This window comes from Battus philenor, unplaced genomic scaffold, assembly GCF_028537555.1.
Source record: "Battus philenor isolate CCGP_79_NKW_IND1 unplaced genomic scaffold, ilBatPhil1.0.hap1 SCAF_10, whole genome shotgun sequence".
NCBI classification, from domain to species: Eukaryota; Metazoa; Arthropoda; class Insecta; order Lepidoptera; family Papilionidae; genus Battus; species Battus philenor.
Genome location: NW_027181662.1, coordinates 4,554,892 through 4,573,751, shown reverse-complemented (window position 1 = coordinate 4,573,751; position 18,860 = coordinate 4,554,892). Strand labels below are relative to the sequence as shown.

Below are 18,860 nucleotides of genomic sequence, written 5' to 3'. Positions count from 1 at the left end.
AAACTAAACTCTTTGAAAACATTCGAGATTGTACGTCAAAAATCGATTTAATTCTCGGAACCATCGTATTTCATTTGACACTTGTTGATTATTTTTATTCAATCTCCGATAATATCGTAATACTTAATAACATACCATTTAAAACATTCCTTCTCGATGAGTTATTCTCATTTACATTATCTACAACCCATGGTTGCCTTAAACAAATACATATAGTTAATGAACAATATGTAGATACCTCATTCTACAATTTTAGTTAAGGTAAAAAAGTTAATTAGATATTTAAAAAAATCAGAACAAAATATTTTACCCTTAAACAATAGTTGTAAGTACACTACATATAATAATTTTCTTTCTCGTTTGAGTAAAAATTAAATTACTTTATTTTTTTCTTACAATCTTATGCCAATTCGCTTTCACAGATGACATATTTGATGAATATCGCCAACGTATCGATTTTTGATATACTGAAATTATTAATTGTAGTATCTTATTATAAAATATATACTATTAAGACAAATAAGAATTTTATTCAAAATCGTGTAAAAAATATTGAATATTGATTTAATTATGTTATACTTAAAATTTTATAATGTGTTGGAGCCTGAACTGTGTGCTGTCAAGATTTGATAATTTTAGTTAATTCAACTGTCAAGTACAACTCAGTAGTTTAAAATTCTAATTATTTGGGATTAATTGCAAAATAAACGAAATAAGACGTTTGTGCTAGAATAGATCGTTAAACAATGAAGTTCAAAATCTTGGCAATTTTTACGCTATTTTTCTTAATATATAATGTTTTATGTGAAAATAAATACTCTAAATCGGCTAATGAGAAAAAAAAAGCTGATGTCGACTTTCGAACATTGCAAAAGCCATTCAGAATGAACAAGCTAAACATTTTATGGACAAAAGCTCAACAGGTAAGATCAATTATTTAAACCAATACATTTATAGCATTACAGAAAATTGAGTTATCTTTGTTGTTATAGTAAGCAATTATGCCGTCTTCCGATAATGTATGAAACTTGATAACGAAGTTCATTTTCTATTATTTTTATATTTACTGTCATTGTGAAAGTTGATCAACAAATGTGGTTTTTAATAAGATACTCTCACTAGTAAGGACTATCCAAAATAGTATTAGGATTAACAGATTCTGTCTATCACTACCTATAAAATAAACCTATCTTACTCAAATTGGATAGCTTTGCATCTATTGAAGATAACTTTAAAATTCCAAAGATAAATGCAACCAAAGCTTGGTAGCAATGTGCTTTTTTAACAATGTTTTGTGTTTTGTTGCCCTAAAACGATTTTGTGTATTTTTTTTACTTATTGTGATACATGACAAATTAATTTTAAATTCAGTAACTTTGTTGGCGGCTACTGTGTAGGTAGGTACAATATACCCCCATGCCTCTAAATTTCGCTTGTAATAAATTTAATAGGATCATCGAAAAAAACTTTCCAAAAATCTTTTATTTTAATGTAAATGTAGGATACTTTAAGTGACAATAAAGCTTAAATATGAATTGCTCTATATATAAGGATATTCCTTTATACAGTACTAGAGCAATTAAAGTTAACACAAAAAAGAACTCCGAGTTTATTGTGAGCTCTGTAATTTTCAAAAATGGAGAAGTTTGGGAATGATTGTGACGATAATGAGGGTAGTGATGATGAATTGGAATTTGAAGTACATAATGAAAATATGAACAGAGAAAGTGATGATAGTGATAATATCATAGTTCTTCCAAAGAGACAGAAAGTACTAAGAATTGATAGCGACATGGAGAATCGTGAAGATGATGATGAAGAAGTACTATTAAACAATAAATCAGTTTCAATCAATTCTGTGTTTTCTAATGTACATATGTTTCCTTTAAATCTATAAGGGGTAAATAACTCTGAAAAGCTTAATTTGTTCTGACTAGCTGGTACTCTGAACAGAGAAATTTGCGGATCAGAAAGGGTTAACCTAATTTTAAACATCTCGGATGAGGTGGATAGATGATTATCAAAGTCAGTAGAAAATACTAGATGCTGGCTGCTTTCCGTGGGTCTAATTAGCAGAAGAACATATGGATGTGCTATAGCTGAAATGTTGATGAACAAGCACTAATATTATCTATCATAAATGTATTGAAATAGTAATATCTTTCATAGATAGTTATATAAATAAGAGCAAACAAACAAGAGTATAATCATACATAGTAATGAAAGTTGTCATTTTTTTTCACTTATATCATTTTTGATCCATTGTTTTATTTCATTTGGCTAGTAGTAAAACCAAGTATATTAGGGGAACCAGAAAGTAATGTCGCTTAAGTTAAATTCACACAACTACATTTTTACCAAGTTTTTAATTCTTATCAACAATATATTCACCTTTGTTATCAACAACTTTTTGCCTTTTAGTGTACATATTTTCAATGCTAGAGCAGTAAAAAACAATCAGTTTTTCTGTAAAATATGTCGACAGAAACTATATTACTTTTCGGTCCCCCTAATATATTATTGTTATATGTAATATATTTTTGGGTGGAAATGATATGAATGGTTTTAAGTTATGAATTTTGGGGTTGTAGATAATTTGCGTTATCATCATATTTTATTGGAATGACACTAACATTTTATATCTTCAACACAAAACCTAATCAAATGCTCTGGTGCTTTTATTCCAGCGTCTCACTGATCCAAAGTTAAAGTCATTGTACAGTGACCTGATGATCCAGGATAAAGAAGAAATCATACTTAAAAGAGTCAAGAGTGAAGGAGGTGATAAGGAAGGATTAAAAGAAGCAGATTTGAGGCGTAAACTCACCAACATCATGAATGTCTACGGATTGAGGGAACACTTTGATGACAAATATGTTGGACGGCCAAAAATGGATCCTGTAAGTTAATTTTATGTTTTTATTGCATACATTAGTTTATAGTATCGGTATATATAATTAGTAGTTCCCAAGGGTGTAGTAGCACTCACTAGTGGGTACTATTACTTTGACAAATTATTTAAAAATAGTAATCACAAAGACAAAAATAAATATATGTGACTGAAAAAAATGAACACATGCATCATCCTTATAATGTTCCAATGTCTCTGTGATTCTGAGAGAAGTACTTGGCAAAAATAAACAAATAGGAGATAGGGGTTTGTAGATATCACATTGTGATTTCACAAGTGGTTACTAAGATAACCTTTGATAGTCAGCCAAAATATCTTCTACTTGACTCTCACTTACCTACATAAAATAAAAAGAATATTGTGTAATATACTCCTTCAACAACAACTCTAGTAAATATAAAGTGGTATAAAACTTGTCTGTGTCTTGTAAATATAATGTAAAAAAATAATAGGTATAAACAGATTGGAAATTGTTTAGACAAATTGTGAGTGGAAAATTACTACAACTATTAATACTTGATATAGACGAGGCTGGAAGGACCATTGCAGCTACAACTCAATTTGCATGTTAGAGATGTATACTAGATAACAGCATAATAATTGTTATCATTACAAAATACTTAGCCACCATCTAGAATTAAAATTTATAATTTAGTGTACCTTTACACTAATACATAATGTATCTCATATGTTGAACATTGAAAAGCAAGAAACTTCAAAAATTAATAAAAAAAACACTATAAATAAAGATGACGTGCAAGATATAAATATTAAGAAATGGTTTAGACCAGTGTTTCCCAACCATTTTTGTGCCATACCCCACTTAAGCCTTCCTAAAATTCTTATGCCCCTCTGACACATACATAATTTTTATGTTAAAGCGAAAGGGTTAAAAGTGTTTAAGTCTATTTTCAAATAGGCCCCCTTAACAATCAAATTGTCCCCCTGTGGGGCGTGAGAACAATGTGGGACCCACGCCCCACAACAGGTGTTTTTACACCAGTATAGACTTAAAGGCAATATGTAAGAAATTGTTATATAATTAAGAAAAGCATGTTATTTTTGAAAAATTGCCAAGTTATTTAAATTGTTTATTTAATTGAAAATGCTCTTTTGAACATAAATGTGTACAAAAATTTTATATCCTAATAAATTTTGTTACTTGTAAACTTAACAAATCTTTATTATTTTTTTTTTAAAATACATGGGTAATAAGTTTAGCATATTTTTAACTTGTAAAATTAATTCAAATAAATGTGTTCATTAAAATATTTCACAGAGTCACAATTCAGCAACTGATGAATACATAAATAGGAGTTTATTTAAAGATAAGAAGCTTAATATGCTGTGGTCAAAGGCGGAAGCCTCTGGGTTCACTCCCGAGGAGCTATCTGCGTTGAGAGAAGAGTTTATACATCACCAGGAGAAGATTGACCAGTACTATGACCTGCTGGGCAATGTGGAAACTGAAGGTCATGATGGATTCAAAAGTAAATATTTCTAAATATATATGTTAAAAATTATAGAACAGATGCTGCTTTTAGGCTAGCAGATGTGCATAAGTTATGATATTTTCATTCAGAATGGCAAACCCCACCTCATTATATGTACTTGTCTATTAGTCCAGACCTGCCATACATTAGTCTGGTTTATGGCAATTGTAAATGTATACCGTAAGCTGCCGTCTTGTGCGATTTTATTAGTTATAATTAGTTGATTATATTCCGTAGAAAGATTACTACAAAATTTGATTTATTATAAATTAATGGATTTTAAAATTAATGCAGTGCCGCTTGGTCGCTGAAACCAGTAACAGTGGAACAAAATAAATTTTATTAGCCTCTACTTTTCGTTTCTACACTAACTCACTTTTTGGGTTTTTTGAAAACTGTCCTTTATGTTACTACAATAGTAAATATTAATAATAGTGCCTAGAAATAAATCTATACCAGGCACAAATAGTTTGACTGATAAGTTGACTTACATATATAATGTTTTAACCAAAATTGTGAATGTTTAATAATTCCTACTAAAAAGTACAGTATAATAACTTAGATTTATAAATGAATTTTAAACTTTGATATGGAAATTTATGGATAAGTAATGTATCACGGTATATTAAAAATAGGAATATATAGTATTAATTTAAATTTTCCAGACGCCATTAACGATGAGGAAATTGGAAAATTTAATGAGGTGGATTTGGAGACTAATGAGATGATCGACAAAGATTTCCTGGACAAGGCCAACCTGCTGCGGGAGAAGCACCGTGGTCTGCGCGACGGATACGATCGCCTGCAAAGGATCGCTGCTAGAGGTCCTAGCCTGTTTTTTTTTTTTATCGTCAATGCGAAATCACAGATTTTTGATAGATTTGCTATAGTAAATAAATCAGCACAAATTTCTGATAATAATAAAATGAACAGTTGTAGAATCAAAACGAAATTGTTAAAGATATAAATGAAACAGATGGCAAATGCAAAACTGCTAACAAAAATTGCAACAATGAATAGCTACAATTTAAAAAAATAATCATGACCTTAATTTTTTTTAATTAGAGTTCTGAAAGTAGACATAGGCCTACATTATAAATTTATAATAAGGCGTCATCCAAAAATCTTTGCAAAAATTTGAAAGTGGAGGCAAGTTTGGTACTTCACAAAAATAAGACTGCTTGCGTTTATTATTATAAGTATATTAACTATATATGTAATTTGCCCTCCCCAGTGGCTTCAAGTCTAGGGAACAGGTGAATGTTGATTACTAAACAGATTTTGAAATTATTGTGCACAGCAGTACACAAACCTTGATGAATCTTTATTAAGAGCTACTTCAAGTATTGTTACAACAATCTTGTGTTTGTGTTGACATACAGGTCCGGAAAATAAAGAGTTTATTGAGCCCAAGGTCCAGGGACTGTGGAAGATTGCTGCCGCCGCTAACTTCACCGTCGATGAACTAGCTTCCATAAAGGTATACACAAATACTTTATTTATGATAGTACGTATTTGTATTTGCACATTGGTCTAAAAGAAAAAAGTCTGGGAACCTCTGCCCTAGGGGCAAGCGAAACTTGCATTAACAACAATGCAATGCTAGAGCTGCATACAAACAAATTAATCTGGTTTCCGATCTGCTTAACAAAAATTCTCCTATATTTATATTTATTGTACTTAAATGTACAATTTGAAATTAGCCTGTTTTTTTATAAAATTTTCGATATTGTAATATAATTTTTATCATTTTGTTACGCCTTGGGTAGGTGGAACTGCAGCACTACCAGTCCAGGCTTCTCAAGCTGCGTCACCTACACGCCGACCACGTAAGCAATCTAGAAAAACATCATAGCAAGGTGTTGTACTGCTATTTTTTTTTGTTTTGGATTTTGTTTTCATAGTATGTTCATTTTTAAAAAAAATTAAAAGCTTTGCTATATTTGCGCCATTTGTTTAGTTTATGATTTTAAGGATTATTGTCAATATCAATAATTTTGATAATTGCATGACTCATTGAACCATTCTGAAAGATGTTTGAAGTATATTAAAAGAAATTTGATTAATATTAATATTATTAATAGTATATATCACGGGTGGATAAGCTCTTTGATAGTACGAGTCATTTTTCAAAATTTGAAATTTTTGCGAAACGCAATTGTATACGCATTTAAAACACCCAAAAGAATGTTTTATTTTACAATAATCATAATTATTGAAATTATTTAAACAAAAGTACAAAATATGTGTATTAAAGTTAGATACAATGACACACGTATATGACAGCACTTCTAATAATACTTAAGATGCAAGTTAGCTAATTATGATCGGTATTCGTATTTCGCTATTTTATGGTGGAATAACAATAATAATTATTCACACCAGTAATTCGTTACGATTTCTCAAGAGCTGACATAGGCTATATAAATTTAAATATTGGAATAATTCCATAATCAATTGAAGCCAAAACTAATCGGTCAAATAGCCACATGTCGAGAGCCGCAGTTTGGCCAGCCCTGGTATATATAAACAAAAATAAATTTCAAAGAAAATTGATTTTCTATATCATTAATGTCAAACCATTGTATATTATTTACTTTACTGTACTGTATTGTATTTCTGATGGGTAGAGCAAATTTTATTTGTGACCGCTATTTACATGTATATGGTGTGATGCTTTTATGAATTTTTCAGTTAGGTCTCGCAGAAGTATTGATTTAAAACTGATTATTAAGAGGTTTATCTCTATAGCATACACAATAACAATTGCAACCACAATTTAATGACAGTTGTGCCTATACCGCTGTAGCGCGCCTTAAGGAACCACGGCGGAATGGGATTTTGGGAACGAGCAATGAGCGCTGCGAGCGTTGACGCCGGACTGTCAGAACAGTGACAGATACTCCCCTTACTCGCCGCGGGTATACCTAAGACGCGGTACAGCGGTTTCGGTAGTGTTATGGTCAAATAGTATATTCAACAGACCGTTATGTCCTGATAAATAATATATCCGTTTTATACATCATGAAATATTATTTTTCTCAAAAACAAACCTGCAATTTTTATCTTATTTATATATAATAAAATAAAACAAACGCAAGGTTTGTACAAAGCTCAAAAAGTTAGTTACTTGAATTAAATACTATGTCTAGCAGTGGACACGTAAAAGCCAAAATCATATTTACTATATGTAACATTAGCCCTCAAGCAGATACATTACATCGATTGATTAAATTTCTTTGAATTTAGTGGCTAAATATCTCCAAGAAACTAATATAAACAACAATATTCCCTTGTATGGTGATAAGCTAAAATTTTTTAAAAATATTTTCGTAACTCAACAGGTGGCAGCGAGTGGAGATAAGATGGACATGTTCGCTGAGCAGCAGCAGATGATTAAAAAGCACACCAGAAAGGTAGAGAAGATGCAGGCGGATTTGGAGAGAAAGATAATGCAGCGGCACACAGAACTTTAAAGAAAATATACAATAATCACCAGTTTATTCCAAAGGCATTTTGTGTAGGTGTATCTAATATATAACATAAATTAGGTGAAGAATGAACATGAACCTTTTCAATTTTCTTATAAGTACAATGTTGTTATAAATGGGGCAGCCAGCCACAAATCAGTTCAGTGGTAGCTCGTTAGCATAAAAATTGTAGACTAGGTTAAATGCAAAACCTAATATACTGAAAAGATATGTTAGAAAACATTTATATGTCAAAACTGTATGTTATGTACAGTCAGACATTGGATACTTGATGCATTTAACTAAAGTTGTGGTTGCTTAATATAGAAACAATTTTTATACAGAAACCAATGATTATTCAGAATACATTTTTAGTTTTGGTGAATTACGGAATTAATTTTTATATTGAAAAACTTTCTGGATGAACTCCCGAAAGTGAAAGTTTCTACCATATAAGTGAGTGAAAGATATTTTTATTGATTGATTTATTAGTAACATTGAAGCCCTAAACATAATTTGTGAATGCTTTTATTTTAGACAATTTATTATGATCGCTGTATGTTATTAGTTTCAATATAGTAATTTTATTAAGATGAGATTTATAACAGCAAAACATACGTCCATGTTTCAAATAGCCACGATAGAAACACGGGCTTTGTTGAGGCAAAGAAAAATGTTCAGAGAGCCGCAGGTTGACTTGTACTATAGAGAAATAAATAAGAAATGGAAAAGCGGAAAATGCAATATAGTTTTTTTTATAAAATTAAATTAATTTCCTTATACAGTGTTATTTTAATGAAAATTTTGGTTATTAGTGCTAACTTATATAATTGTGTGTGTATGGCAATAAACTGTCAAGACAGCACTTTTTTTTATAGGCCAGGCCATCACTTGTTGTCAGATGCACAACCTTCTTGGTTGTTATTTTTTTGTTTTATTAAATTTTTACATGTAAATATAATGCGGCAAGTATCACAAAATATGTTTTTTATTAATTAGTAAGTACTCAATGGAGATACTTCAATTTTGCACAATGTCATCTTCATATCATATACGAATTGCTCGCAGATACTGCTATTATTGATGGAATCTCTTTTATTATGACTTTGATATTATTTTCTGTATATTTTTATATCTCTTGAACTTGAATATAAAGTTATATATAATAAATGTATTTTTTATTTCTGTATTGGTCGAATTAATCAAGGAAAAAAAACCTTGAAAATTTATATTGTGCCATTTTATTTCTTTTACTTGCCAACTTCAACTCTCAGAAAGATCCCTATAATTACATTAGCCTTTATAGATTTTTTCAAACATATGAGAGTATAACATCGTGTTTTGCGTGCACTGACGGCATATACATAATGTTTAACACAATAATGATCGAATCAGGAATGAGGGTATTCACAGACAAATAAAGTAACCGAACCAGCTAACCTAGCTGATTAGTGCCAGTGAGCCGGCTACATAGCCTGCAGAATAAATAGCCACTGGGGCCTTCAGATTTACCTCATTCACTCTTCTTAACAGTATCGCAGTTACAATTATTTGTTATTCAAATTTCTTTGGTCCACTTTGTTTTTAATTTTCCTCTAATGTATTATATTCATTTGACTTGAGTTCTGACAAGATATTTAGTTCTTACCCGATTTTATTTATTCCTATGTGCCTACTTATCTCATTGTAACACCTGAGATTTGCGGGGCGACGTTCTCCGTAACTCATTACAAACGATGTTGCCGATGACTTTCTCACAATTTCGTATGTACTTTTATTATCGGTACGATTAACTCCGATAAAGAACTGCGGCGGGGGCCTTAAGGTATTGGATCGAAGACCACGGCAAGGCAAGTTCAGCGGAGGACGTTCGGCAAGGGTGTGACGCAAGTGGCTTCCAATCAGTACTTCTGGAAATCTATGGGAAGGTTTATATCCAGAAGTGCTCGTTCTATGGCTAACATGATCATGATATGAGACCTGCAGGTCGTAATATTTTTTTATATTTTTTAGCTAAAATAATTTGACCTCAATATATAATAGTTTATCTGTATGATGTAGTGGGTTAAGTGTCTAAAAAGTGTTTTTATTTCAGATATTTTTAACAACTTAATATAAGGTATTTATATTAAGAAGGTTACCAACGTAACTCGTTTATCAGAAGTGGGAAAGGCGGGTCGTGCGACCGAGGACCGTTGAGACCAAAATGTTCTTGAGTGGCGACCTCGAACCTGTAGACGCGGCGTGAGTTGGCCCCTCAATAGGTCGGCCGCCAACAATCAAGGCGGCAGGGAAGTCGCTGGATAACTTCAAAACTTTTTCACCTTGTTAAATACTACCTTTAAATATATTTGGCCCTGTGCTATTGGGAGCCTCTGGCTCTCACCTATTGTATTTATGGGTCAGGGCATTACAATCACATTTATGATATATAACATTTTTAATTAAAATATTTATTTACTTTCACAATTAAACAATTTTTGCATATTCATATGAGTTACTGTTTTATTTTGGCTTTATTTATAGTAGTAGAAGTTTTTTTCCCTTTAATTTCTTTTCTTACCTGACCTGTGCTATTTTCACCTTTACTCCTTTTAATGAAGCTCTGCAACTTTTGAATAACGAAGGCCTATATTCGTCAATGTTTATCAGTGAGCCGATACTGTTCTAATTTTTTTTCTAGCAGGAGCTCAGAATCGCATCGGAGTCCTCCGAATGCGGAACAGTTGGCCACCACGGTCTGGTCACCAAAGCACGGGGGACTTTCCTTGACCTATAACGGTACTCCGAGAATCCTCGTGTCTCGTGAGAATCTGAGCCAAGACAGTGTTCAGCTCGTTGTTAGGGAGCGCGCGGTAAACTGAGACGGCGTCCGGGAAGAATTTCCGCGTTGTCGATGACGTCGTTCCATTCATACACCTCCTGTTCCATTTGTCAAGTGTTCCGAGCCTAAGCTGCCTTAACCTGTATGCCTTACTTGACATTCCTCCTTTGTGTAAATACTACTTTATACACAATGATATTTTGTAGATATTCAAACCAAAGACTACTTCATCGAGTCGGTATACCTTTTTATGATCAAAAGGATAGGCAGACTTATACAGTAGGATTCAAGATAATATCGAAAATGCTTCAACATTTTGATTTTAAAAAATTGTGAAAAAATATTTACATGTTAATAATTATTGCACTTTCATAAAAGATGACACACAGAATAGTGTTTGCCTACAGGTTATTTTCAAATGTAAAGTATGTAATTTTATATTGTATCATCATCTAAGTCTCATTTTTATATATTTTATATATTTTTATTTAAAAGGGATCAGTTTTTACAGATTTATAATATTATAAGGTGTAAATATATGTTAAACCATTATTCAAGTATACATTAAAATGTGACTGAATTAACAAACAGCAAGCATATCTTTACACCCCACGATCGGTTATATTCGGTTTAGCGGTGCGAGCACTGGTCAGGCCCTCATCAAAAACAACTCGGTATATTTTGACAACGCTTTATTTGCCTAAAACTTACCGCACATCCGGCGTTCAATCGTATTCGAGACATAGCAAGTTCTCGGTTAATAATTTATATTTAAATATACACATTACCCAGATAAACCTATTAAAAAAAATGACGAGAGAACAATATGAGAAGATTAGGTGGTATTAAAAACAGCGGTAGGTACAGTGCATCAATATATGGTATTTAATCTTCATGTACAAGCAAATTTAATCAATACACGTTTAATAATCGGTCAGGTTGCGCAATCAATCATTCCAATGAATATCTTATTATGCCGTAATATAGTGAAACGGGCGGCGGCGAGCGGCGCGGGTCGCGCGGGCGGCGCGGCGAGGCGCGGGGCCGGGGCGCGGGGCGACGGCTCGCTGGAATCACATTCCGGCCTAGCAACTATAGGGCGGGGGAGCGGCCACAACGAACTACAATTCTCCTAGTGCGACCGCGGCGGTAACAAACATAACTACATCCGGTGCCCCCGCACGGGTCCCGTCAGTGAATCGTCTGATGCTCACTTCAGTCGATACAGTACAGCTAGTTCTCATCTCAATAGGACATTTTCTCTATTATGTATATAGATAATTTGTATAATATAATTCTTTCTCACTAATATCTACACCGTTTCCAAGGGTTACAGTTACAAATGTTCCTCGCGGGCTGCGCCTAGTGCGTCCACTTGCTCCAGGCTTGCTGCAAACAAACAAAAAGTATTTACAATTCGAATTACTACGTAGAAAAATTTAATATTTCCATTCGTCACAGATTTTAAGTTCAGGATGAAGTGTCAAAAAGGAAAACTTAGCGAAGCAAGTGCTGTCTTTATACGCTAAGAAGACAAGAGGACAGTCAAGATTTAATCGACAGGAATGCCACCAAGTTTTTATAAAAACACTCAAGCACTCTAGCACTCTCTTGTAGACTTTCAGACGAAATGAAGAAAAGAGGCTTCCAGTCTTCTTCCAGGGCTAGTATTTGATTAAAAGAACTGTGCGCGTGTGTTTGTACATCGTTGGTAGTTTAGTGTGTGCGTGTGAGCGGGTGTTACCTGCTTTTCGGCGGCGTGGTGCGGCTGCGCCTGCTGCTCCCAGTGCTGCTGCTCGGGTGGCAGGTAGTGCAGCGGCAGCGCGTGCATCAGCGACAGCGCGGCCGCCGTGGCGCCGCCCCCGTATGCGCCCTCCAGGTTGTGCGCCGCGCCCACCGCGCCGTGCCCGCCCATGCCCACACCCACTCCGCTCATGCCGCTAACTCCCTACAAATGATTTCTTTGGTTAAAGATTTATTTAATCTACACTCAATCATTAATAAAATGAAATAAGCAAAAAGAAAAAAAAAACAAGTTTAATTATATAATTAAAAAAGCATTCACTTACATATACATCATGTATATTATTATAAGACAAATTAGAAAAAAAAACATGATTTAAAAGAGCTCAATAATGTTTTGTACCAAGCTTGGCCTTAGGGTAAATAGCATTTATCGAATTACGCGGTTTCGCGGGAGGATGCTTAGTAGCAGGACTCTTTTTATCATAATGAAGTTAGAGGCCCAAGGGAGCCATGGCTCGAGCCTCTAACTACAATTTCACCGGATTGGGAGGCCACCGGATTCTTAGATCGCATCGGCGAACGCCCCATATAGTGTCTAGGCTCGAGGGCCCTCAATAGTGTTTAGGCGTCATAAGGGCACCAGAGAGGGTTATTAATCGAATTGGTCGGTTACTATTGCCTACTAGCACTTCGAAAAGCGTTATAGCGCTGGTACGAAAAAAGAAGAAGTGGTGATAGAAACTCCAACAGCCCTTCTATCTCCTATGAACAGGAGGAGCACAATGTTTTAAAAAATGTGTATAATGGAGTTTGCATAAAGCTTACCTGGTATCGGTCATGATCGGGCAGGTGCGCGTGGTGCGGCACCGTGTGCGGCGCATGCGTGGCGTAAGTGGCGTGGGCAGCGTGCGCGTGAGCAGCGTGCGGCCAGTCGTCGCCGCCGGTCAGCTTCCACGCGCGCTCGGTGCCGATGGGCCGCGGTTTACGCTCCTCCTCCTCGCCCCAACCGCCCGCTGATCCCACGCTTACGCCCACTCCACGCTCCAGCAGAGACTGACAAACAAATTTCACAAATTGTATTCTAATGATAGAAAATAGTTCAAAAGAGGCCCCCGCCATCTAGCTACTCTATGGAACCTCCGCCCAAACGACTTACAGACCATGGATTTATATTTATCCTTTAATAAAACAATACAGTACTCACTTTGAATAACGCCTTGGCTAAAATTACTGTTTTGAGATATATCACTTTGTATTTGTATTTCTGCATTTCTTATGCTTTGTGTGTGTTTTTTTTAATTCTATATAGCAGGGACAGCCAAGCTCCTTGATAGTTCGAGTCATTTTTCGATATTTAAAATTTTTCGCGAGCCCCTATTGAATACGCAATTAAAACACGAAGGAATTAAAAAAAAAATCATTGTTATTGAAATTATTTAAACAAAAGTACAAAATACACAGCACTCTTAATAATACTCAGGATGCCGGTTAGTTAATAATGATCGGTGTTTGAGTTTCGATAATCTTACGGTGGAATAATAACAATAATTATTCACACCAGTAATTTGTTTCAATTTCACAGTAGCTGACATAGGTTATATAAATTTAAATAATTAAATAATTCGACAATCAATTGAGGCCAAAAAAATTCATTCGAAGAGCCGCATGTGGCTCGCGAGCCGCAGTTTGGCCACCCCTGCTATAAAGGATACTTTGACGGTGTAAGTAGTTAATTTTAATTTCTGATTACTGTATATATTATATTTGTTACCTGGTACGGATGGATTGGTTGCGGCGTGTGCGGCATTGGTTTGGGCGTGGGCTGCTGGTAGGACATCAGTAGAGTGCTCAGGTTACCAGCGCTACTGCCGCCGGCAAACAGTTGCTGCTTCAATTAAAAAAAACAAGCATTTTAATATCCCATCTGAAAATCTCTCTAGAAGCGATATAGGTAGTAATCATCAAACTTATATCTATCGCTATATAATAACATGGTCTTTTTCCCAAAGGCTATGAGTTTTAATGAAAATACTGACCTGACATGTAGCATATTTTAAGATATCCAGGAGCGTGTGCTAGCGCTTTAATGTATCTGGGATATTATAATTAATATATATATTTAGATTATACTACTACTATACTAGTACTATCTTGTTAATATCCAGTTCGTCCTCAATTTTTGGTTAATATTAAACATTGTTCAAATTGTTATGCATTTAGAATTATTAATGGTGATCATGCGTTTATGTGGAAATAAATGTTAATTGTATTGTTATGTAACATCATTTGTAATAATCTTCATACTTTTTTATACTCTGATGATTGGTAGATAGCAGAATTGTATATTTATGATACCGACACGTATGATATTTTATATATTTCTGAAAACTTAAATGGATTTTAACAGATTTAAGTTTCTGAAAATAAAGAAATATTTTAATGATCTCTATGATTCTCTTGATTTGGGGTGATAAGTAATAAAAAAAATATTTTAAGTATTGCACCTGGGCGCCATGTTTATGCTGCATTAGCGGGTGACGCTGTGCGAAGTCCGGTGCGCGCGGGTTGAGGCGCGACACGCTTTCCACGCCCACGTAGCCCAGCCCCAGCGATGCGCCACTCATGCCCCCAACATTGCCCGACATCGACACCGGCTGTTACCGAAAACGTGTCGATATTAAAAAAAATGGTAATTTCTGCATATCTACAAATATCAGATTTTTAGAAGAAACAATCAGTGCAATGAGCTAAGTTTATACATTCGTAGGAATTGTATATTTACTTTTGTGTATAATAATAATAATAAAAGGCGATTTATAAAATGACAATTTTTTAAAGAAAGGATATATTAATTTACTTGTTCCATGAATATATAGTAAATTCTTACCATCATGTTATGTCCATTTCTAGAGTTGTCTTGTTGATATATAGGCCCATTCCGTGATAAACCACTCAGATCCATCGCGTTTACAGTGTTACCTGAATCGAAAAAATAATATATTGATTTAGTCACATTATTTTTGAATTCTAAATATAAAAGAAAATCTATCACCGCTCCACAAAACACGCAGTTACTCTTAGGGATCGAAATGTTACTAACAAAATATATACTTTTTTTGGTTAATGACTTTTATGTAGAATAATCTAACAATAATAAGGTGAAGAAACACTGGATGCAGACCACTTATGGTCATATTGATAATCTCATTGCGAGATCTATGTCTAGCAGTGGAGAGTCCATGGCTGAACTGGTGATAAAAGCTTGCTACAGGTTTAATATGGGAGCTGGAGAAGGCTTTTTCTCTCCGCGATGTGTCTTGGTACAGTATCGTATCGTGTGAGTTCTATAGGAGATCTTGTGAAGATTCAATAGGTACCGAGGACGACCACCGAGGGGGTTTTTAGTTGGTAGGAATCGCACATAACCACGTATTTCCTCCCTCTGAGAACAGGGTATTTTGTGTACATCCAGAAGATTTCCCCACGAAACAAGAAAAAAAAAGTTTAAATGTGTGAGTTACCGAGCGATGCCGGTGGGTGTTGCTGGTGCTGTTGGTGCTGCTGGTGCTGCGGCAGCGGGGCGTGCGGCGGCGGCCCGATGGGCATGGGCGCGTGATAGGAAGCGGGCGCAGGAGGCGCGTATGCGGGCGGCGGTGTGGAGCCGTGAGACGACGCTCGCGAGCACGGCGAGCAGCCGCCCGCGCCGCCGCCGCGGTATCCTGGCGCCTTGCTTGCGTCCACCTGCGTGCAACACATTGTTACGTACTATACACTAACATAAAAACAAACTTAGCCAGCTAAAAACGAGAATCACCACGGCTCTGGTGACTCCTAGTTTAAATCATATTAGCCAACAGACGTCCACTATTTTGAAACCATGAACCAGAATATTCCGCGTGTTCGTGTTAGGGCGCACAAGGCGTTATCCTATGACCCCTTTTAAAGTAATGAAGCTCGAACCGGAGCCGCGGCTCGGGCCAATGTATGTACTGCAATTTCACCGGAATGGGAAACCGTCAAGCTCTTAAATCGCTTTGACGGACGCTTCATGAAGTGACCGTTTTAAGTCACTTTTCGAGACCATGACTATGCCGTGGGTCCACTTAATAGCAGGCCGACCCACGTCCCATCTTTTGGCTCGTGGTAATCACTAGAGAGCTTTTCAGTCCCGATAGCCTTCAGTTACACGAACAAAAGTAATAAAAGTATATATTGTGTGAATTATCATCCTGCTCACAATAGTAAAGTAAAATGTTGCCAGGAAACTGTGTTGCAAACTTGCAACAAAGTATTCATATAATTTGTGAACTTTCAATATTACGGGAGGCTTACATCTCAACAAGAGACTCATTAGGCAAAAAATAAGCTTTTATCACTTTTAAGTAAATCAACATATGATGTTTTATCTGTAAGACATATTATATAGAAAATAAAGCACTTTGTTATAAAGGAATATTTTGATACCTGCGGCGGTGGTGGGTCGACGTTGTGGTGCGCGTCTCCAGCGCCCCACATTCCGCCTCCGCCAGCTACTGAGAGATCTTTAAACAGCGAGTATTCTTGCGTGCCGCCATTGCCGCTAGTCTATCCATACAGAGAGTTATACATTAATATATAGCAATAATCATACACTTAAATACTAAGTTATTAATTAATTAATGTTACTTATAATTATTATATAACATAGATGTAACCTAACAATGGCCACTGGTTTCTGTTTCGTCAATCACTACAACATATGTTAGTTGTTGCTTTTTATTAATAAATTGCTTAAAATTATAAAAATTATATACGAAAGACAGATATAACGATAAAATCAAGATAAAGCAACAAAGCTTAATGAAGATAAACTTTTAGAAATAATGATGATAATAAATAGTGAATCTGAGATAGCATGGAAAGCGATCAAGCAATCTGAAGATATCGAGTTTATTTATAAATTAAAATTTTATTAATGGTATTAAATAAATAATTAATTCTCTAAGGCTATCACGAAATGTGTATGTAAATAAAAAAAAATGGCAAAAAACACAAATTTAGTTTCGTTTATTGAATTTACTTTCAAACCATTACTTCATAAGTATATTTTGGTATTATACAACTAAAAAAGAAGTCATTAATAAATATGTACTTATTTAATTACTTTAACGCGTGCCAAATAGAGCAGGCTCTTTTGTTATAAGTAAAAAATAGTTGCTCTTTCAAAGTTTCTGAATATGTTATACTGGTAATAAACATCATTAAACTTATTATACTTGTAAATCAAAAATAATTTAATAAGTTTGTAATAATGGAAATATGTAGTTACAATTAAAATACATAATTTTAGATTTTTCAAGGAGATCAAATCAAAAATGACGAAATCTGTAGACGAACGAAAGAAATCGACATAGCCCAATGGATTGGGTAGTTGCAGTGGGCCATGGTTAGAACAGATGACTACTAGGCAGGGGAAGCCAAGAACATCCGCCCACAAGGTGCACAGACCAACCCTGTAAAGGCGCTGGATGAAGTCAACCAGTTGTATTGGACATCTATGGCGAGAGGCCTATGTACTGCAGTGGATGTGCTGTGGCTGAAATGATAATGACTTTGTTTATATGCACGCACTTGCGGCGCAGTGTTGATATGCAAGGCGGCGGTGGCAGGCGCGGCGGTAGCGGGTGGGTCGTCGGGCGCGGGCTGCGGCCAGCTGGCCTCGGGGCTGAGCGGCAGCGGCTCGTGCCGGCGGGTCTCTTCCTCGACCTTGTTCGCCGTTGGTGGCGACTCGCGAGCTTTAAGTGGGGACCCCTGAGGAGCTGCACTACTACTGGGACTACCAGTGGCTACCTGAAAAATTATAACAATAGCACCGCAAATAAAGGAAAGCTTGTCATACCTCCCTCTAGGTTTCATAAAATTAAAAACTCTTACGGGCCAACTGTGTACCGTAATACAATACACTACCATGTCGTTGAATTATCTTGTAATAAATTTAAGAAGAGACAGAAAGTAAGAAGAAACTAAAACTCCTTTAGTACATAGCGTGAAAACTTTTTAAGAGATATTAGAGCTTGAGTTTAAATTGCTTTATTACTGTATATAAAAAGACTACAAAAAAATCCGACAGTATTCGTTGGCTCTACTCAGATCAGAGCCCGTTTTAAACTGTTGTAGCTGTAATTTAAATGATGCTCTTATAAGAGAATTCTGATTCTAAGTTCTATCAAATTGCCCATCTCTGGCATTCTCCTCATGATATGAATTAAAAAAATAAAATAGATAAAAAACAATACGTAGTAATGTCAGAAGGAACAGAAAGGTAATAATAAAGTATTATTTGCATATTTTTTAATTTGGATAAATTTGGTATCATTAAGCAATTTTCATATGCAGCAAACACGTTTACGGATTTTTAGAATACTAAAAGAAATATG

The 18,860-nt window shown here is 35.0% G+C and overlaps 2 protein-coding genes across 14 annotated transcripts in view; one reads left to right on the top strand and one right to left on the bottom strand.

Moving 5' to 3' along the window:
- Positions 1-641: 641 nt before the first annotated feature.
- LOC137923962 (alpha-2-macroglobulin receptor-associated protein) lies at positions 642-9,057 on the top strand. 2 transcript variants are annotated; one of them, XM_068767246.1, is made up of 7 exons: positions 642-923; positions 2,688-2,900; positions 4,191-4,401; positions 5,070-5,228; positions 5,787-5,884; positions 6,174-6,233; positions 7,749-9,057. In XM_068767246.1, exons 1-7 carry the CDS (start codon positions 747-749, stop codon positions 7,878-7,880), a joined length of 1,050 nt encoding a protein of 349 aa, XP_068623347.1. In that variant the 5' UTR covers positions 642-746; the 3' UTR covers positions 7,881-9,057. The 2 variants fall into 2 exon arrangements, with proteins under 2 accessions (XP_068623347.1, XP_068623339.1); XM_068767238.1 differs by having other exon boundaries at positions 643-923; positions 6,174-6,263.
- A 2,503-nt stretch (positions 9,058-11,560) lies between these two features.
- mask (multiple ankyrin repeats single KH domain) overlaps positions 11,561-18,860 on the bottom strand; it is a 64,138-nt gene continuing 56,838 nt past the window's right edge. For 10 of the 12 annotated variants that reach the window (XM_068769551.1, XM_068769586.1, XM_068769625.1 and 7 more), the window contains 9 exons: positions 18,055-18,273; positions 16,909-17,028; positions 15,966-16,185; positions 15,332-15,423; positions 14,949-15,098; positions 14,216-14,332; positions 13,270-13,497; positions 12,443-12,646; positions 11,561-12,087 (listed from right to left, as the gene is read on the bottom strand). In XM_068769551.1, coding sequence (XP_068625652.1) covers positions 12,061-12,087; positions 12,443-12,646; positions 13,270-13,497; positions 14,216-14,332; positions 14,949-15,098; positions 15,332-15,423; positions 15,966-16,185; positions 16,909-17,028; positions 18,055-18,273 — 1,377 coding nt within the window. In that variant the 3' untranslated portion in view covers positions 11,561-12,060. The remainder of the gene's footprint in view (positions 12,088-12,442; positions 12,647-13,269; positions 13,498-14,215; positions 14,333-14,948; positions 15,099-15,331; positions 15,424-15,965; positions 16,186-16,908; positions 17,029-18,054; positions 18,274-18,860) is intronic. The other 2 variants (XM_068769578.1, XM_068769636.1) reach the window with 1 other exon arrangement.